We start from the raw sequence: 21151 nt of genomic DNA, 5'->3' as shown, positions 1-21151 counted from the left end.
GGGAAAATTGTGAAACATATGCAGGGGTCAGGTCAATGGTCATCTTAGGTCAAATCTTAGAATTTCATTATCTGGACATCTGTAAGAGGTACACGGCTCAAACTTGTTGACAAAAAACCTCGTGACCAGGGAAACAATTTGGAACATTTTGAAGGGGTCAGGTCAAAGGTCATCGGGGGCTTAATCTTAGAATTGCGTTAACTGGACATCTGTAAGAGGTACAAACTCGGTGAAAACAAACCTCATGACCAGAGGAACATTTTTGGAAAATTTTGCAGGGGTCAGATACCTCCGAAACACCAACATGCCCCAGCTAGGTTTGTGGTCTATGACCACCATTTGCCACTAGTTGCTGTTGTACTACAACAACAAAATAAGGATGTACATTACTATGCAGCTACTTATTTCAATTTTGATCATTGAAAACATATTTGAAAAAAATCACAATTTGTTTTTAGGTGCTAAAACTGTACAAATTATAATATAGATTGTAATACAGATTAATGCTGTCCCTGCAAAACAAGGTAATATGCACTTACGATGGGCTTACGTTTTGCGCACGAATTTTAATATCTTACATGTTGTATACCCGGCTGTATAGGCTACATACTGTTTAGTAACAGTTAAGTACATTCTGGTAATTTAAGGAGGATCCAATGTTGCATGCAGACATTCAATAATAACACCAACATTGATTGTACAAAGATGACTTCTTTATCTTCTCAAGCGTTCAGTAATTCAATAAACATTTTTTTCTTATAAACTTAGTTAAAACTTTGATAAAGAAAATGTGACCAGATAAAATAGGTTTATCTAAATAATAACTAAGTTTGTCAAATTATTGAAACTTGATAAACCGAGTTTTTCCTCACATAACTTAGTCTATCTGAAGACGACGCCAGATGTTCAGGAATTCAGAAAAACTATATTGATCAGTTGGAGATAAACTTATAATTTCTCAGACAGGATTTTGATATACATAGTTTACCAACTGAAAAAGTATCTCATAAAAATTAAGTTTAGTTGAGAAAATTAAATGTATTTGTGAAAACTCAATTCATCAAAATACTGAACGCTTGGCTTACCATAAATGGTACCAATAGTACCAACTGTAATTACCTCATCCAAATTCTGCAGCATTCACTTGCTGGCATTGGATTCATAAGTGCCCTCAAAAGATGTAATAAAACAATCAGAAAAATCCTGATTATACGTGTAAAAATCTCAATTTTGACTATTTGTATTTATATTTAGAGGCTTATGTCTTTTTTTAAAAATAAAATTCTGCACTCGGTATATAAGTGTGGGTTCATTCTTACATAATAGGCCTATTCATGTTTACTGTGAAATGTCCTCATCTGTTTGAAAGTCTCTCTTTTCCTTCTGATTTTCAACTAAACTAACGCTTTGTAATTTACTGATTTCAATTCCTTTGATGGACCTTGAATTTTGGCACCCGGAACAACAAAATGCTTCCCGAAAGGCCCTCCTATATTCTGCATTACTTCCATTATAAATTAACGGGTTGATGGCAGAGTTAATAAAAGTCAAACAAACAGAAGCCCAGTATAGGTTCCTGAAGAGATCTCTTGCGATGATATCATCATAGACCCTAGGATCATCATTTGCTACCCCCGTGATTTTCTGTACAGCAATTCCAGCATATATGATATGCGTTGGTGCTAAGCAGGCGAAAAATACAACAGCATTAATAGAGAGCATTCTAGCGACGTGATTTCGCGCTTTTACAACTTTACCTTTGTTGTTGTTACTCAGAGTATGAACTATCTTAATAAACATAACGACATTACCTGCAAATGCTACGGTAAATTGACATACAGCAAATGTATAAATTGAGATATTTGCCCATTTATGCCATTTACATATCGTAATGACGGTAGGGAATCCACTGAATTGTCTGTCTTGTGGCCAACTTAAGCACAAACCGATGAATTCAAATGAGCCACTGTGGATGACTGTAAAGAAAATTAAAATCATCCATGCTACGACCGCCAATTTCAGCGTTCTTCTTCTGCTGCTTGTCTTCCTGTGTACTACCGGTTTACAAATAGCTCTATATCTCTCCAAAGCAACCAAGAAAACGAATGCCACGGACGCGAATAATGATAAATAGTGCACCAAGTACGGTGCCCCACAAGCTACACGGGATTTGAAGTCAGTAGTGTACGGGTAATCCACCGGTTCAGACGCGATATATTTTCCAAGGTGGTGGAAACATCCAGTGACTACGGTTAAGATATCTGCGACAGCAAGATTACCCAGATAAAAGTTCGTTGTTGTGCGCATATTTTCAATGCGGTAAATTACGAACAAGAAAGTCGTGTTTAGTAGCAATCCAACACAGGCTATCGCAGGAATGAAAACTTTGATGAGTACCAACTTGACTGGGGTGTAAGTGTGTGCTTCGGCTTCTGGTAAAGTAAAGTTGAGACAACTAGCAGCGTCTGTGTTGTTATTAAATGCCATCCTTTCTAGTAAGCTGTCTAGTAAGATCACTCAGTTGAAGAATATTGATCTGTGGAAGAAATGTCAAAATACATTTGTCAAATGTTTTGGCGTCTTCTGAACAACAAATAAGTTGACAATTGAGAATTTGATAAATGCCTCCTTATCCACTCTGTTTCCACTAATGGATGTGCTGTTTCGTTTTTATTTGTATTGTTGTTTCTATTAATAACTTACGCCCCTCTGGAATAAAGCCTTGCAAAATCCATGTAGTAACCTAAGTTGATGGTTCATTCCGGGGGTTCATTCTGCCATAGATATTAATTATTAGGCCTGGAACACATTTGTGATTCTGCGCAACCATGAAAGAATCTAGAACATTTGAAAGTCTATTCTAATTTCTGATAGTAAATTTATTATAATATTAACCTTTTGAACCATAACGTCTCCTCTCATCATGTCACTGTTTACGCTGGGCTGGTCGGGGTATGTTCGGAAATGCCTCAAGTCATTTGCTCGAAAGGCAGGCATGTTCCTAAAGGTTACTAAAGTTTTTTTGCCTACATTATAGAGGAGCGGTGGATTCACTTTTCCATGATAAACAACTATTTCAAGAAATGAAAGAGCTTTTGGAGTATGTAGTATTATGAATGATTGACGCAATTTTAATCAATGTAAAAAATTGCGATCCATCAGAAAACAAACTTATATTTTGTACTTCTCCTGTTCAAATGCCTATAGTTGAAGCATGATCGTATGATCTACGGAGGATGGAATTCTTAATTCCCATTAAAGCCGGTGAAAAGTGTTTTTATTTTCTTCTTCCAATGCATGTATACTAGTGCAGTCCGTACATAGCGTATATTTTCATAATGCATGAGCAGCAGGTTCGCTAGTTCCCATAAAATGCGTGATTTTTAACGAGCCGTAAATAAGGATCAGTCACGTATTTATTCTCACACAAAGACAGGTATATTCTAAACTCGAAACAATTTGAATAGAATAAGGGACACGTAAAGGGGAGATTTTATACCACCGGAAACCTTTGGCTACGCAATGTTTGCAGGCAGAACTTTAGTCCCGGCTTTAGTCACCAGCTTATTTGTTATGTATAGTCACGCTAAAGGTCGATCGATGCAAAGTCATGTTGAAATCAGCACAATTCAGAGATCACCTTTTTGCTATGAAATTAATTTTCTCGGTCAAATATATAGCAATATTTTTCCCTTGAGAAATGTTAGTTAAAAACATAGTGCTTCATGGATATACATTTTTAAAAATCCTGGTGTTAAAATTAGGCATGAAATTGTGTCATTTAGTGTAAGATATTTTATTATTATGGGCCTTAACTTCGCCCGCGAGCTTTTTTTCGGAATTCATTTTTTAGCGTTTCAAACTAGTATCGTTTGCTAAAGAAAGATATGTCCCACCTCTGTAAGGCACATCGTGTGGGTCTATATATTATAGTTTGTCAGAATATCCGTTTTGATTTAAGCTTGTTTCACTTGCGACTGCCAAAATATCCAACTCAGTACTTCATTTCTAATAACCAGTAGAAATAATCAGGGAGGTAAATAAGGATAATTTACTGGGTGGGCAATTTGATTTATTTTTGGCCTCAAATAATGGAAAATAATTTACCGGGTGGGCAGCGATAATTAATGGCATCCATGCGTTTGGATTTTCGGAAATGTAGACCTGTTTATGCGTACAGTTTGGCTTTGATGTAAAAAGTGGACATTACCCTCCCCTAAATGCATCTTCTGCCAATTTTTAGCATATTCATGCAGCAACTTTCAAGAAAAGTTGCATACCATATTATATTTCACTTTGGGTATTAACAAATCTTATACTAATTATCACTCACCATTACTCCTTCGTAGGGAAAAAAGCAGTAAAATTAGATTGTAATTATTATATGGTGCCCAATCTTTTGTGGGGAAAATAATGTACTAGGTGGGCACTTTTGGGCAATGGGCAAGTTGAATTTACTGGGTGGGCAAAATAATTTACTGGGTGGGCAAATGCCCACCCAGTTAACATGTTATTTACCTCCCTGGAACTAATCGATATTTCTATTGTGGCTTACAAGACGATAAGGTTATTGGATATGGTAGGGGATCATAGGGGTTGACATGGCATACGGGATTAGAACAGTTCCAGATCAGTCACAACGGCGTTTAACCACCTTTTTCCGTTTCCAATGACCTACATTTGATCCATTTTGAATAGACCCTTATAATATATTAACACATTTTGGAATAGGTAGTTTTGACACCTCATACTATTTACCAGTGTATAGAGTATATATTTTTGGAACGGAAATAATGTTTTGATGGCATTTATGTTGTCATAATAATGCATTTCTGCCGTATCATGAACAATTGCACAAAATGTGTCTCGAACATTTAATCTAGTCCTATTATCTACGGCATAAATAAACAGCAGTTTTGATGCGAAACATTAGGCTAAGTGTAACGACAAATCCTGCAGTGCCACGCTTGTTAATCCAAATCCCAATTCTCATCATTTCCTATTAAACTCTTATCCCTAACCTAAAGCTTTTGTTCCCTATTCCAAAAGACTTGTGCAAAAGTATTTTGACAAAACAAACGAATAACAATACAATAAAATAAGTATTACATATCATATCAAAAATCACTTTAAGCTCGCGAATCATTTTGTTGTACAATTTTGTATTCAACGCCATTTTTATAATACATTTTGGTAAAATAAGTCCTTCAGATCATTTCAAATGTCCTTTCGTTGTCTTTTTCAATTAAAGCAAGCCAACTTACCGGTTAAAGCTGTTAGCTTTTTAAGTCTTCCTCGCACATATTCCTCCCCACCACATCGGTCACGATTTTTTCATCCGATGTACAATTCATATAGTCACACCCTACCGAATCACGATTTTTTTTCAACCGATGTACAATTCCATAGAGTTCCAACTTCCTGCTGCATCACGATTTCGTCAAAGCAATAATATAATGCAATATTCTATATAGTGAATATTATAATCATTCAAAGCGAACAGTCATATGTATGGTTTTCCTCAAACATTCAATAATTGCATCTTCACATCAGCAATAGCAATACCAAAAATACATCTTCCGCTGTCGGTTCATCAGTCAGCGTTAAAACATTTTGCCACGATGACGTTACTGTGCTTTAATGTGCATGTAGCGTGGGAATGAGAACCATAGTGATGAATTATTATCGGAAGTCGGATTCGTGTTTCAAATAGCTCCCAATTTACCTCCCAAAGTTTTCTCAACGGTGCATAATGCAAATAAACTTGGCTAATCCGGAACTGTAAGTAAGTCTGTATTGCGATACAGTACGCTCAGCAATTTTACTTACTACTTTTGTCACATTGGTAGTTTGGATCTTAATGTGAAATAGGTCACCGATTCACCCTGTGCTGCATGCACCACTAAGGGACCGTTCATAAACACTTGTAAGGGGGGGGGCTGATGCAAAACAATTTCATCGCGAAAATGTTTCCGCCCCCCCCCCCCCCTTTTGACATGAAAATTATGGGTCAACCCCATAGAAAAGCATATAAACTCAATTTTTCCAGGAAAATTTGTGGTCATTTTTTCAGGCCCCCTTAGGAGGGTCAAAAATTTCAGGGCCCCCTTTTGCATCAGACCCCCTTACAAGTGTTTGTGAACGGTCCCTAACAAGACATTTCTCCAAGAAATATGTTGCAAATCTCGCGGTCATATTATAGTAGGAGACAACCATTCATCATGTTCATGATAGCATCGTTCATGCATTCGGAATTTAGAAAAACAGAAGTGCTTTTTGTGGAGGCAGCCAAAGAACAACATTGCCCAGTGAGCATGGCGAGCATTAGGTCGGCCCAATTTTAATACCGGGATATCTTTTTTGTGCAACGCGCGAAAATTATTATTATGTGCGAGGTGTGTTATAGGGTGTGTATGGGCGTATACACTCTAAATTCCTAAGATTAAATCTATTCGATTGTGATGAGGGAAAGATCCAACCTTAGACTATCAATTCTTAAATTGAAGTAAATAGATGACCATTGTTTAATCTTATAGACTAAAATTAAAATCCATAAGATTAATTTTTAAATCTTCAGCATGATTTTATATCTTTAAAACTTCAGCATGATCATAATCTCGGATTAAAATCTGGGATTAAAATAAACACTAATCCAAGACTAATCCAAATTATAAATTCAATCTGATGGATTTGAATTACAATCTACTAGATTAAAACTCTCTCTCTCTCTCTCTGGGTGCCATATCCTAAGACGTTGGCGATCATGTCATGCCACAATTCTCTGTTATAAGCCATCTCCAGAAGCTCTGTCGCTTTATGTTCAGCTCCCTTTTCTTTTAGCCAATCTTTCAGATTTGATAACCACATCACTCTCTTCCTGCCTCTGCTCCTTGTTCCTTCTATTCTTCCTGTCAATACTAGGTTCTCGAAACCATCCTTTCTGAGGATATGACCAAGGAATTTGAGCTGCTTAACTCTGATTTCACGTAACAGCTTCCTGTTCACATTTGCTCTTCTAAGGACATCGTCATTAGACACTTTATCAGTCCATGGGATCTTCATCATTCTTCTAAGGAACCACATCTCGCAGCTCTCCAATCTTCTTTTAATGTCTGTTGTTATTGACCATGCTTCACTTCCATACATTAATACAGGGACGACATAGCAGTTGAGTACCCGAATTCTGGTGTCTATTACCATGATTACTGAGGGCACTGTTTTTTAGGATCTTGTCTAACTTTGAGAATGCAGACTTAGCCAGTGCAATCCTTCTCTTAATCTCCTTAATACATCTGGCATCTTCTGTGATTAGACTGCCAAGGTAGTTGAAGGAGGAAACTTGCTTAATTCTTTGATCTTTCACCTTCAATATGCATGTTGGGCTTTCAGTCTTTGATACACCATACATTCTGTCTTCTTGCAATTTAACGATAAACCTTTCCTCTCACTTTCCTGAACCACCACATCAAGAAGCCTTTGCAGATCCTCCTCAGACTCGGCTAATAGGACAGTGTCATCTGCATATCTTATGTTCGTGATGTTATGTCCACCTATATTGAGACCATTTTCCTTTTCTAGCTCCCTTAGAATCAGCTCACTGTAATAATTAAAGAGATCTGGTGACATCACACATCCCTGTCTGACTCCTCTCTTAATGCTTGTATATTCACTACAATCTCCATCCACCCTTATGCACGCTGTTTGGTTCCAATAAAGGTTCTGCAACAGTCGTAGATCCTTTCCATGCAGGTCTAGCCTGCCAAGATCTTCAAAAAGCTGATCATGTCTCACCTTGTCAAAGGCTTTTGAGTAGTCAATGAAACACATGAAAACATCCTTCTGCATCTCTACCGCTCTCTCTGTTATCATTCTCAAGACGTAAATCGCATTCCTGGTACCAGCATCTTCTACAAAGCCGAACTGCTCTTTACCAATCCCAGGTTTTATTCTACTTCTTGCACGGAGTAACAGGATCCTTAGAATTATATTTGTAACATGGCTCATAAGGCTAATTGTACGGTGTTGTTCACAATCTACAGCGCCAGGTTTCTTGGGAAGAGCAATAAAGATTGATTTGCTCAGGTCTTCCGGAAATATCCCATCATCATACATTCTGTTGATGACTCCTGTCAGTTTCTCAATTCCATAATCCTCTAATGCTTCAATCATTTCTACAACTATTCCATCTGGCCCAGCAGCCTTATTTCTGCTCATCATTTTTATAGCTGATCGAACCTCTGACTGCAATATCTTTGGACCCTCATTAGAATCGGGAAAGCTTGGCAAACCATCCCTTACATCGTGAAATAACTCCCCAACATATTCAATCCATCTTTTCATTACATCATCTTTCCCTACCAGCATATTACCATTCTTTGCCTTGATGCACCCAGAGCTTGAACAGCCTCATTTATCCTCTGGTACACATTCCGATTCTCTCCAAATTGACTCTCAATTGTGGCACATTCACTATTCAGCCAGGTCTCTTTGGCCTCCTTGCAACGTTTCTTTATTTGCCTGTCCAACTCTCTATATTCTTTCGAATCCCTGTCCATGATCTTTTGCCTGTCTCTCATCATTGATAGAATTAAAACATGGTAATCTAATCTAATTCAGATAAGCTCAATTTTAATCTATTAGATTAAGAATTTTTTAATATATGCTTGCATTTGTTCATCATCGCAGTCAAATATGTTAAGTTTTTCTTTAAAGAGTTAAAGAGTTAGGGGGTATTATGTATATTCAGCAGCTGTAGCAAATTATTAACAAACACAATATTGGACGACCAACCCTGAGTTTTGACCAATGATACTAGTTTGTTTAATATTATTAAACATAAACCTTTTGGCTGCTCATAATTAATATGGCACAATATCTTTTACAACCAATGGTTTTATGATTCATTTTCTTTTTTTATAATTCCAAGTACTGGTACGTGATCTGTTTCTTGAAATTCTCCTCCATCAGCGTGTACGAAATTTACAATTAAGCCTACGAAGCGAAGCGACTGGTTTCCAAGATTGTCTGGTTCCCAGTAGTTTCTCTCCCTATGGATAATATGTCGGTCGTCTCCGTAGCACAGACTAGGCGCCTCTTCACGGATTGCGTGATAACTAGGCGCCTCTTCACTGATTGCGTGTTAACTAATTGTGTTATTTGAGACAGATGATTGAAAAAGATTAAATGATAGAAATATCAAACGATATGCTTGATAATCACATCAATCATGCATTATATGATGCTAATAAATTAGCAATAAAACAGCTGAAAACTATTTCTCAGAATTAAAGGACTATACTTTGATGTAATCGGCGGAAAATGTTAGGTTTTTTTACCACTACACCGAAAAATAGATCCACATAGCATTAAGAGTGACATAATTGACCTGTCTGGTCTAATTTGTGTGTGTTAAATAAAGTAGGCAAAGTATAGGACTTTAATAATTCGTGATATTTCTAGCAAGTTGTCACAAGACAACTCTCGAAAGAAAATATATTGATATTATTCGGCGATGTTATAAGGCCCGCCGATTACGGTGTGAACATACTGTATACTCTGCGAATTTGAGGTTTTTGTAAATATGTAAAGTATTTAATCCCGGTTACCATGGTTACTTCAAAATAGGCTCATTACTATAACGAATAAAAGAAAATACCTAAATCCTCTCTCTATTTGTGATATATTATTACGAAATATGAAGAAATAAGGTTGCAAACCACACTTGTCGGTAAAGGACTGAACACTCACTTTTGGTGGGGTTGAAATACATTTGCCATTTTTCGATGCATTTGAATACTCTGTGCAGGTCTTCTTGGAGTTGTATTTGGTACCCGGCTCGATACCAATGTCTTTTCTTTCTCTCATATTCTAGTGATGTGATAAATTATATCAAGAATAATTCTTCAAATTTGAATAGTGTAATCGTTTTTCATTAAAATGAAAAAGAAAGTACTGTACAACTGTTCAGTTTACGATAGAGCTCGATAGTAAGAGCCATCGGTATCGGTGCACCGATAGCGCTATAGGTCCAAATTAGACAGTGTCTTCTAATGTGAATTTCAAATGGGGATACCTGGATGGGTGACTCCATTTGAAATCTACTCCCCCTGTGTGGGAGATTAAGGTCATGTCTTCCATTGGGGTGTATGTGGATTATCCCAATTGATAGATTGGATAAGGTATGAAATGAAATCCTTTTTGTGCTATTGATAAACGAAATGTCAACTCTTGTTTGTTTATGTAAGTGGAGGCAAATTCTAGTTGTGGTACTATCACCCCAAAACTAAAACGATATGAATTACAAGTAAAACCATAGATTCAATGAGGCTTGAAAACAAAAATCTTGAAGGCACATTTATACGAACATGGTAACGTAACCTGAGCTGGTACAATTATATCACATCTTTTGGTTACGTTTCATGTTCCGTCCCTTAACACTTTGTTTAAGTTTCCGTAACCACAACAATTTGAATAAAGGGATGTATATTTTATGTTGTTAAAGACGATTATGTTAAAAATGATTTGTCTTTTAGTTCTTGAGTTTACATATTGGTTAAAATAAAGAGCATTTTCAATTTTCACTATAAAGTAAATTTAGTTAAGTACATTTTCTGTCAGATGCACGTGATACGTAATTTTGACACTACGCGCGATATTACATGTGATATGATGGCCAAAACACTCTAATCATAGTAATAACGTCCCCGTGTTGCCGTGACGTCACCGTGTCAAATTTGTATACAACAATATTGATATTGTTTCAAGCATAGGTTCGGAGAGTCCACAAAGTTTTGCGGAGGTTATATCTGTTGTATTCCTTTTCTTTATATCGACAAATGGAAATGTTCTGCTAACAAAACTATGCCCAGTCATGGGTTCATGAGATTGTGTGATCACGTTTTACCTCGACTATGATCAGGAAACAATATAGCCTATCAAACTATAGGTAAGGATGTCTCCAAATCCCGCTAGACCCCGGGTAGAGCTGGTGGTTTAACCACATTCTATTGTCGCGAAAAGATAAATCAGGACCAAATACTGATTCTGCCTGGGCGCAGGATGTCGACCTGTGAATTTTAAAGACATGACTACCTATAAAGCGTTGGATAGTCTATAAATTGTTTTGTCGGAATCTTCAATTTATCAAAATAATACAGCGTTCTATATTGCAGAGTTACAACCTAGATTATGAAAAAAAAAGCGGAGTAATTTTATAGTGCGCTACGCATAGGCACAACGCCTAGACGTTGATCCACAAGCCTCAGCACACTTTACAGGTTGTCGCTGACCACTATGGCCCACATCATTCCATAAACCGTTTAACAACAATTCAGGGACTTTACAACAATTCAGGGACTTTGCTGCTACAAGAGCGCACGCCCTAGACATTCCACAAATAACCTTCGCAACCAGGTTCAGCTCCTCGAGTTTCGTACGGGTTACAACGAGACAATTAGCAGTAAGTTTCTTGTCCAGGGGAATTTCAAGCTAGCTCAATTTTTCCACGAGAGCGTACTAGGCACCGCCATGGTTCGAACCCGCAACCTCACCTCAACTGGACTGCTGATTATGAATCACATTAAGCTAAACTATGTCATACAACTTGTCGAATGAAATCAACATTAAATCCCCTTGCTTCCATGTTGATAAGGATTTCTTGAAAAGAAAGTCAACCAATCACTACTCGACCGTGACAGGGACCGAAACACATTACTGATGGCTTATGGTTTAACTTTGTCAAGAGTCCAGTAGGTAAAACTAATAATAGAGAGATTGCGAAGAGGCGTTCACTGCAAACGCCATACGGGTTACGTATTACGACATTGTGCGGTAGAACGTCATAGTGCCGTTCACATCCAAACTAGTCTCCTACACAGCCAGTTTGTGTCGGTCCTAACGCTTGTCGTTCCTAGTATGTTCGTGATAGCCTCATAAAGTCTGACCGGAGACTATATCTAAACGCAATTTCAATAAGCTCATGGTGGCGCTATGCTGAGACAAATACATCTAAAGATATAGAAAGCACCCATTGATTCACCTTGGGTGCATCGAACCAGAGAAGATGAGAATAGATTCTCTTCTTCTCTCTTCGAACCCAATTTCCTCGGTATTGATATGCAAATACGACTGGCTGTATCTATAACTGATATCGATATTTGAGTTTTGTGGGCTCATTGGAAAATGAGTAGGCCTATTGTTCATACGTGTATGCTATTTGTCTAAATAAACTAAACAGAGTTTGGTGTTGGATGCCTCGGAAATCACCATGGTGTATATTATTCGAACAACAAGAAACAAACCCCATTATCATATAAATAGCAAAATGAAAATAAATAATTTAACATGCGTACTCGATTACTACCAATATATTACAGAAAATGGAAAATGTCGGGTTAAAGGGTATGTGATGGTCAAGGGTATATAAAAGGTTTTAATAACATTCAAAAAACATTTTGTTCAAAACTTGCTGCAAAACATTCTAACATAATAGACTTAAGAACGCACAATGTTTAGCAAATGATATTTTACTCTAGCATTTCGAATTTTGGTTTAAAATGTTGTATTATTTTTTTCAGTATAACACGTTTTAAAAAAGAGTTTTCATGATTTTTATATAAACTGATATTGATATGTTATCCAAATGTTTAAACTAAAACCAAAAACATATGCATTTATTATGTTTTAAAAACATTTTGGTGTTTGCTGAATAGTATTCATAAGCAAACACTTTGACAGCTGTTTAATGCAAGGAAATAGCAATGGCGAAAAATGACGTTGCACGAACTGCTGTCACCCGTCCAAAACAGACAATTCTACCGCATAATGTCGTAAGACGTCACGATCTTGCCTAAAACGCCTCTTCGCAAGCTGATTTTTGGACGGCATTCTCCACACACAAATGAATAGGCAATCTGCCCGTTCGAATTCGCGTCGAAAAAAAAAATCGAAATTTGTTCACTTCTTCTTGTCTATACTAGGTCAAATTGTAACCCCCAAAATGGATTATATTACATGTCGGACTCTACTTGTTCTATTTGGATACTTTGATTCGCTTCATAACACGACAAACATAACATTTTTCTGCATTTTATAAAGCGTTTTTTTGTCATTTTGGAACGTCATTTTTGCTACCAACCGCAACGTAATCGCCTTACGATAATTCCACGATTGACCAATTTACAATAGATTTCACCCTCTAGAGGGCATACTAACTGATTTTCGACTAATGTAGCTTGCCGTTGGCGTTCCCGTATCACGTTTCACGTAAATTTCGCAATCTCTCTAATAATTAGAAAAAAAATTTAGCGGAGGCCCCTTTCAAGATATTGAGTTACCAGTTATTTTGTTTTATAAGTTTCGACCTATTTATCTAGACAAAGAGACGTGTGTAAGGTCAAAAGCTGTCTATTGCTGATATACATGAGGTAATATCCGTCAAACTTTCCTGTTATTACAATTCAACCAGTCGGTCAAGTACATCCGTTACATCGCATGGAATTTAGCATAGTACTTCATGATGAAGAGTTTAGGATTCGATTTTCCTTTCTGTGGTCGATGTTACCATATACAGTGGTCTAAAATACATATCTGCCTGGTTATTCGTTCGAAAAAAATTGAATAAAAAGAGTCGTAAATCTTGCACAATGTTTATAATACTTTCATTTTCTGCTTTATAAAACACTTAGTCTAATGCACTATCCCGGGAGTAATATTCCTTTACCTGGTCAACATTTCTATCGCATATATCTATATTGGACCCAACTACCGTAAAACTTTACTCTTGGAAGTATCCGCGTTCGTCGCTAGCGCTTCCTCACGCTTTATATATTTCCCCTTTACAAAAAGTAACGAAAATTATAAGAATTAAAGATTTTACCAGGATTCGAATCCACAATCTCTCCTTCCATTGACCAAAGGCTTTCACCTCTATAATGCTACACGATTTTACGTTTCACGTAGAACGCTATTCAGGCGATGGCTATTGTTAAACAAGACCCACTCAGTCAGTTAATTAAGGCGCTTGAAACGATCGAATTCAAAATTGGCAAAATTTTTAGTTAAACCTTCGTTATTTATTTTCTCGGACAAATAAAAACCAATAATTTTCATTTCTTCGGTAAATGTCAGAGAAAAACTATAATGCTTGGTACTGTAAATTTTTTTCAAACCCTGATGTTAAATTTAGGTGTGACATTTAGGCTTCTAGTGTAAGTTTTTCGATTTTCATAAGCTTCAACTTGCACCGCGAGCTTTTTGGAGGGTCAACATTTTTGCTTTTCAAAGTAACATAATTTGCTAACGAAAGAAATTTCCCAACAATCTAAAGCACATCATATAAAGTTCATAGTTTTGTCAGAATTTCGGTTTTGATTGCACCATTTTTCAATTCCGACTACCAATGTTGTCAAAATCAAATTACGAATATACCCATGGATGGATGATTATGCAAGCCACAATAGAAATATCGTAATAGTTGGCCATTTGGGCAGTCGCAGTTGAAAAAAAAAAGTGAAATCAAAACGGATATTCTGACAAAATGCGGCCTATACACGATCAAAATATTGATCAATACCAATAAAAAATAAATAAATAAAATAAATTTCGGAATTTATATAGCGCTTTTTCCAGAGGATTCAAAGCGCTGTAATTTCGCTGCTTGGTGAATCATCACAATCAGATCGCATCAACTAGGCTAGTTGCAGCCGAACCTGGCGCAAACCTATCCGCACTTAGATTGTAACATCCACCCATTTTCTGCAGCTCCCCAAATTCCATTGGGTGAAGGAAGTTTTTGATAACGAAACAACTAATCACCGATTTTGAAAGCAGGAGGAAACCGGAGATCCCGGAGAAAACCTGCGAGAGCGAGCATGGATCGGGATAAACCAAGTGCACATGAGTCCTTGGGCCGCGCCGGGGCTTGAACCCGGGACCTCAGCGGTGCAAAGCGAGGGAACTACCGCTGCGCTAACTCGCCCTACCACTGAATACCGGGACCCTAGATGCAGGAGTACATACAAAATCTACCATTGTGCGTGATCAATGGGGGATTTTGTATCCACTCTTGTGTCTAGGGTCTTTGATATTGATCAATAAGATTGAACGTGTATGGACCGCATATAGACCCACACGATGTGCCTCACAGAGGTGGGAAATATCTTTCTTTTGCGAACTATATTAGTTTGAAACGCAAAAAAAATAATTCCGAAAAAAGGCTCACGGGCGAAGTTGAGGTCTGTAAAAAGATCAAAAATCTTACTCTGAAAGACACAATTTCACCAACATTTATCCAAGCACTATGTTTTTAACTGGCATTGCTGAAAGAAAAAAAAAGCTTTATATTTGACCGAGAAAATGAATTTCATAGCAAAAAGGTGTATCTCTGAATTGGGCTGATTTCAACATATATCGATTGATTTTTAGCGCGACTATGCATAACAATAAAAACTAGTCAGTAACGTACTGAGTGGTTTGCTTTATATCACCCCAAATGATTACGAATTAAAGCGCATACACACAACATCATCATGCAGTTATTGTTGCCTACATGTATGCACACAACACAGGGGCACTCACAATATGCAATTGACCCCTACTGGTAGCGCTGTGTTGTAGATATAGGAGATGAACTAGTTAGCGCTATATATCAAAAAGTATAAAAGCTATGATTTTAGTACTTACTCTATGTTTCAATTACTTATTCTTTTCATAATTTCTGAATTTTCAACCCTGTACAAGCTTTAATAACGGGGGACCATACATTTGTATGAGAAAGAAATCCTACCATCTATATTCAAACTCCCGTGTTATTCCAATGCACATTTTGCTTCATCGGGCCGCCCTGGCTTGGTCGCATTTGGAAGAGGGGTGTCACGAAACCGTAATAGGTACAAATTTAGTACTTTTTGTCAATCAAGTATGGTTTATTCTCTACATGTCAATCTTTAAATTATTAGCATAGTCCTTATAATAACGATGGACCGCCTTCATGAGTAAATGACAGCAAACCATTGCAAAATACCATAAAACTCGGTCAGTGGAGCTCCGCCCGTACATGTCAATAGCGTCATTATCGATTGGATTAGTCGAAGCGGACAATTCGATCGCTCATTGGATTAATATTATCACGTGGTAATAAATTTGCATTGGACAATCGATTACTATAATGGTTTAATACTGCATATCTCGGTTTAATCTTCACTAAGCGGGTTTATGGCTGCAAAGGTCACGGTGAATTTGCCGTGGACATAACTGCACTATGTTACTTTAAAACATGTCAATCACAGTGCAAGGCCAAAATATTGTGAACAGATTGTAGCACCGCGCACCGGAAATTTTAAGCAAATAGAAAGTATCAGCTACTTGTCATGCACCTTCGTTTTGATTCCTTATCTATAAAAATAGATTTTTATTTAATTTTTTCTCCACAAAACGGTAGTTTTCACATTATCACAACGACTCAATGTTCTACAAACATCCCGTAGATTCACATGGGTAACGCGACATTTCAGCCATACACAAGTTCGACTAACATTTCGATCAAACCAGTTAAATTCAGAGCGTCGTCCTCCTCAGCAAATGTTACTATATTGCTTTAAGTTAATGATCCCATTTGTGCTAGACTAATCCCGGAAAAGGAGAGCAAAAAATTAAAATTAACAATATTACGGTCATTTTGCTACCATCTCGTCTCGTTAGTACTGTTGTTCTAGTTGCCTTGCTTGTCTTTTAGTGAGGGATCCGATTTTGGCATTTGTGAGGGAGTCATTTCTCAAGTGGAAGTGCTTCTTTGTTACTTATTAAAATATCCAGCACCATAATTATATTATTACTTTAAAAAATATATTTTCTAGATATCAATCTGTCGATGAAACATAAAATGATTATTTCCGATAGAATATTTACCATCAGATCAAATACAGGTTGTAACAAAATGTTTAGTACCTATAATTATCAAATGATTATGAACAAAACAGCCATCCAAGTACAACATAAGATGCATCTAAATAAAAGGTCGTAAGAGTGTAAGGTTATACATTGTGGCTATATCAAGAGGACCACATTGGAATAAGCAGGCGTTTGCAACAACTTTATATTATGGGTACCAATCATTTTGATACAGCGTCTGTCGCGACTGGATTAATACAATCTCCTCCTCAATGGCATAGACCCAGTAAGACCTGGATCGCTAATCCAGTAAGATGTAGCCGATTGCCTATTAAATCATTTGTCTATATAGCATACATTCTTCCATTAAAGAGTCTCGCCTTCCTTTTCAACAATGTCTTGCAACATTTTCTGCTTTTCTTCACTGTCGTCAGCGTTTTTTAAATTATTATTTTGTCTCGCAAAAGTAGGAATCGGACAACCAATAGCCGTGTTCTCATAATGGTGAACTGTACTGTCTTCCCAAATACCACATCCTTCGAAGGTTGACCACGTCTTCCCCGGGTCCTCTTCAAGTGGTGCTGCTTGATAAAAATTCTCCGAAGCCGCATTTCTTTGAGACGTATTATAGATGGTTCCTTCATACATACTATTTTCAAATTCATTAGCTAGCGGGTTGTTAGCGGCTGGTAACGAGTCTGTCGGACTGTCCGGTACGACTGAGAGTTTTTTACGAGGATTATTTCGTCGTTTCTTCACAACAACGACAATGATGACGATGATAATCAAAAGGCATATGAAAACAACGACAGTCGCTGTTACAGGAGCAGTAGATGATTGTTTCTTTTGTGAAGGATCCTGCCTGCTGTTATCAGACTTACCATCAAGAATTGCAACTCTCTTGTAAGTGTGTGCGTCGTTTTTGTTTTAGGACCACTTTTTGCAGATGTGGTCTTCGTCTCATCAGAACGTTTGGTGCTGCCAGCTTTCGTTACCTGCGCAGTTGTTTGTACTATAGTAGGGCGATTTGATGGAGGGTGACTAACCATTACAGTAGCAGTAGGCCCAGTGATCATCGCAATTCGTGTAAGCGAGTTGGCAGTTAGTCCAGACGGTAACACAACCTCGCACATGACATCCATTCCATTTTCATCTTCTTGGAGGTCATTTAAGGTCAGAAAAGATGAATTAGATGTCTTCAGGTTTGCCTGCACTGCCCCTCTCGAGGAACCACTCTGTAGAACTCCATCCACGTACCAATCGATGCGATCAATGGATGGAAGGCCTTGTCCAGAGCAGGTGAATCTCACATAAGCCCCAGATGTAGCCATAACGCTTGCAGGTAATAACATAACACTAGGATAGATCTCCAGAGGCATTACATGACAGTAGCTTGTTTCGGATAGTGCTGGGCTCATGGCATGGCAGCTGAATTCCACACCATTATCAAACGGGCGCAATTGATATTCCATGATGTTAGTGTTCTCCCTGATTTCTCCAATTCGCATACCTTCCTTATACCACACTAATTGTGCGGGTGGATTGCCTCCAGAGAATTGGCATGACAGTTGGATTATGTTATTTTGCGGAGAACTAGAAGGTGTGATTACGGAGTGGCTGCATCGAGGTAACGCACTGTCCGGTGGTCGTGGAAGGACTCTCAATTCATGTTCCGAAAATATGCCTCTGTCACGATAGTTTCCCACATGCTTACAGTTATATATCCCAGCATCATCAAGTTGTACGTTTTCGATGATCAAAGTACAGTAGTGAGTGAATCGGAAAACTTTCTCGGACCTGTAAACAGTTCGAAAGTCTCCATGACCGGTGTTAAATATTGAATCGTATAGAGAAGCTGTTGTTTCGGCATTAACTAGCACAGGTGTGTTAGAGCTATCCCATTGTATTTGCCATGATACGTCACCAGCTGGTAGTGTCTCAGTTAAAGAGCAACTGAATTCCACTGCTTCTCCTGCTAAGACAGTTTTTATCTGCTGAGCTGCGACGTGAATTTGTCGTAGTAGCAATATATCGATGATAGAACACAGTAGTAATATCATAAAACGGTTAGCCATTTTAACGGTGTTTCTACCACTATGGGAAACTTTTCACATTTAAATGGTTCACTGCTGCTATCTGGTAGACATCGATGAAAAAGTGATCTAAAAGCCCACATCCGGAGAGAGGTTTATTGAAACACGTCATGTATATTATGGCCCGTTTCCTCTAAGTTAAAATGGATATATGTTGACTGGATTGCAGTTTACATTATTTTTCAATTTCCTTTATCGAATCTATCTAGAGTATCCGTTTTAAGTTGATACCATTCATTCGGTGACTCTGTGTTTTCCAGTGAAAACATACCAAATGTCTTGAATGCATGGGCGTTTATGAAAAAACAAATCTTAAGATTTTACAAACCATGCCTTCTGGGTATTTGCATTTCGAGCATACACTCAATACTAAACTATGGCATATGATTCAATGTCACTCTCACCTCGATTAACCCCTTTCTGTTACCCATGCTTACCAACTTTTGCGTACGTGAAGTTCACATGGTATTAAACAGGTTTCCAATACCAATTTTGAGCCATATAGTTTTGCTATCAAAATTTCATTGCCTTCTATGAAAGCGAATTTTATTTTCAACATTTTTGGAAAAAGATATCTGCTATTTTCATCACGAAAGGTTTCCTTGTGCCTTTCATTTAATATCTTATTAATTTGAATAACAATAGTTTTGAAATCGAAAGCAAAAGTATCGAAATCAAAAATGTTTAATGTTTTTGTTCTTTTATTGTATTGTGTCTGCATGGTTTTGATTCTTGTATTTTATGGTTTTGCGTGATCCTTTCTTGTCTGTGAAAGAATTTTGTTTGTGTTTGTATGATTTTGCTTGTTACTTCGTGTTTGCCATTACAGTCTTGTTCATTGAATGTATTAATAGCATTGCTATGTGGTGATTTTTGCTTTTTCTGATCATTGGTTCTGATTATTATTAATATGTGTTTGTGTCTATCAGGCCGTTAGTGCTGGGTACCTCCGAGCCTTTGCTACCTGCATGTATAATAATATTGCAATTATAAAATATAAGACATTATGTAACGTAAAGATACTATTTTCTGCAAAGTACATAATAGTAATTCCCCATCTTTTATGAAATTATCCAATGTAATTATTACATACGTAGTTGTATTGGTTTAGTTTGTATTGGTTTTCCAAATATTTTGTGAAAATATGGACCTATTGACTTCTCTGTACCATCAAGGAAAAAAATAATTTTGTTAGCTTATTGAAATGTGCGATATTCTGTATCCTCTTTTGTATACTAGTAACTTTAATATCTTTATTATTTTGAACGATCTTACCTAATACTTCGAAAATGAATAAATAAGGAGTAAGCGCGTCACCTTGTCTGAATCCTCTGTCCACATTAAAAAATTCAGAAAGAAATCCACGTTTGGTATCCACGTATAGTATATAGGTGAACGAACTTAGATTTTCCTTGTTACTGTTTTGTCTGCAATAATAGTATTTTGGTGTCTTTTTGCTTTACCTGTTTGGTGTATTCTTTTGCATCGAGAAAGATAACTGAACAAGTGATAACTGATATCGCAACTTTTAAAAGTTTTAGATATTTTATTCATTTCTTCTTCATATCTTCATAACTTTTATACCCACCCCTCCAAAAAAAAGCCAATTGCTTATACCTTCAGGGTTTTGACAAAAGAATATAATAGGTGAACCACATGGCTCAATGTTTTTCACTGCCATGACGTATCGAATTGCAACATGAATAGGTTATTGACCTCTAGTTTAATGCTACTTTATCCTGAAGTACATTCACATTATGATAAAAACATGAAAATCACTGAAAAGAAATATATCCTTTCAGGTGGGTATGTTTGGGGTGGGTGTGTTTTGCTTGGGTGTGTGGGGGTGAGAATGAGGTGTTATGTTCGTGGGAAATTTCATCATGAAGCTAACGTGATGTTTGCAATTCATTTTAAAGGAGGATTTCGTGATCCTAGCATCCTGTTTTTATGACATTTTTCAATAGATATCCACGAAAAAAGCTTATTCCCAAAATTTCAGTTGATTCCGATTTGCGTTTGCGAGTTATGCATGATTTAGTGTATTTAGGCCACTGCTGTAATTTCGTTCTGGTATACCATAATTAAATTCAAATTTGGCGATATTTTGCTAAACGAATTAATCTGCAAAAAAATTTTGGTACCTAAACATTATATAGCCAGAGGTATCC

The 21151-nt window shown here is 37.1% G+C and overlaps 2 protein-coding genes across 2 annotated transcripts; both read right to left on the bottom strand.

The window, feature by feature from the left end:
* Positions 1-1125: 1125 nt before the first annotated feature.
* LOC140165433 (kappa-type opioid receptor-like) lies at positions 1126-5817 on the bottom strand. The gene is made up of 2 exons (XM_072188736.1): positions 5265-5817; positions 1126-2536 (listed from the first exon to the last, which is right to left on the bottom strand). Exon 2 carries the CDS (start codon positions 2485-2487, stop codon positions 1339-1341), a length of 1149 nt encoding a protein of 382 aa, XP_072044837.1. The 5' UTR covers positions 2488-2536; positions 5265-5817; the 3' UTR covers positions 1126-1338.
* Positions 5818-17579: 11762 nt separating this feature from the next.
* LOC140166445 (basigin-like) lies at positions 17580-19154 on the bottom strand. Its single transcript, XM_072189921.1, has one exon. The coding sequence runs from the start codon at positions 18960-18962 to the stop codon at positions 17706-17708; it is 1257 nt and encodes a 418-aa protein (XP_072046022.1). The 5' UTR covers positions 18963-19154; the 3' UTR covers positions 17580-17705.
* Between the last annotated feature and the right edge of the window lie 1997 nt (positions 19155-21151).

The sequence above is a fragment of the Amphiura filiformis genome, chromosome 12, assembly GCF_039555335.1.
Source record: "Amphiura filiformis chromosome 12, Afil_fr2py, whole genome shotgun sequence".
Taxonomy (NCBI): Eukaryota; Metazoa; Echinodermata; class Ophiuroidea; order Amphilepidida; family Amphiuridae; genus Amphiura; species Amphiura filiformis.
Note: the sequence above shows the minus strand (reverse complement) of the source record. Positions and strands in the feature narration are given on the sequence as shown.

Bases quoted from the DNA above. Each gene is read 5' to 3' on its own strand.
- LOC140165433 (XM_072188736.1), bottom strand. From the start codon at position 2,487: ATGGCATTTAATAACAACACAGACGCTGCTAGTTGTCTCAACTTTACT.
- LOC140166445 (XM_072189921.1), bottom strand. From the start codon at position 18,962: ATGGCTAACCGTTTTATGATATTACTACTGTGTTCTATCATCGATATA.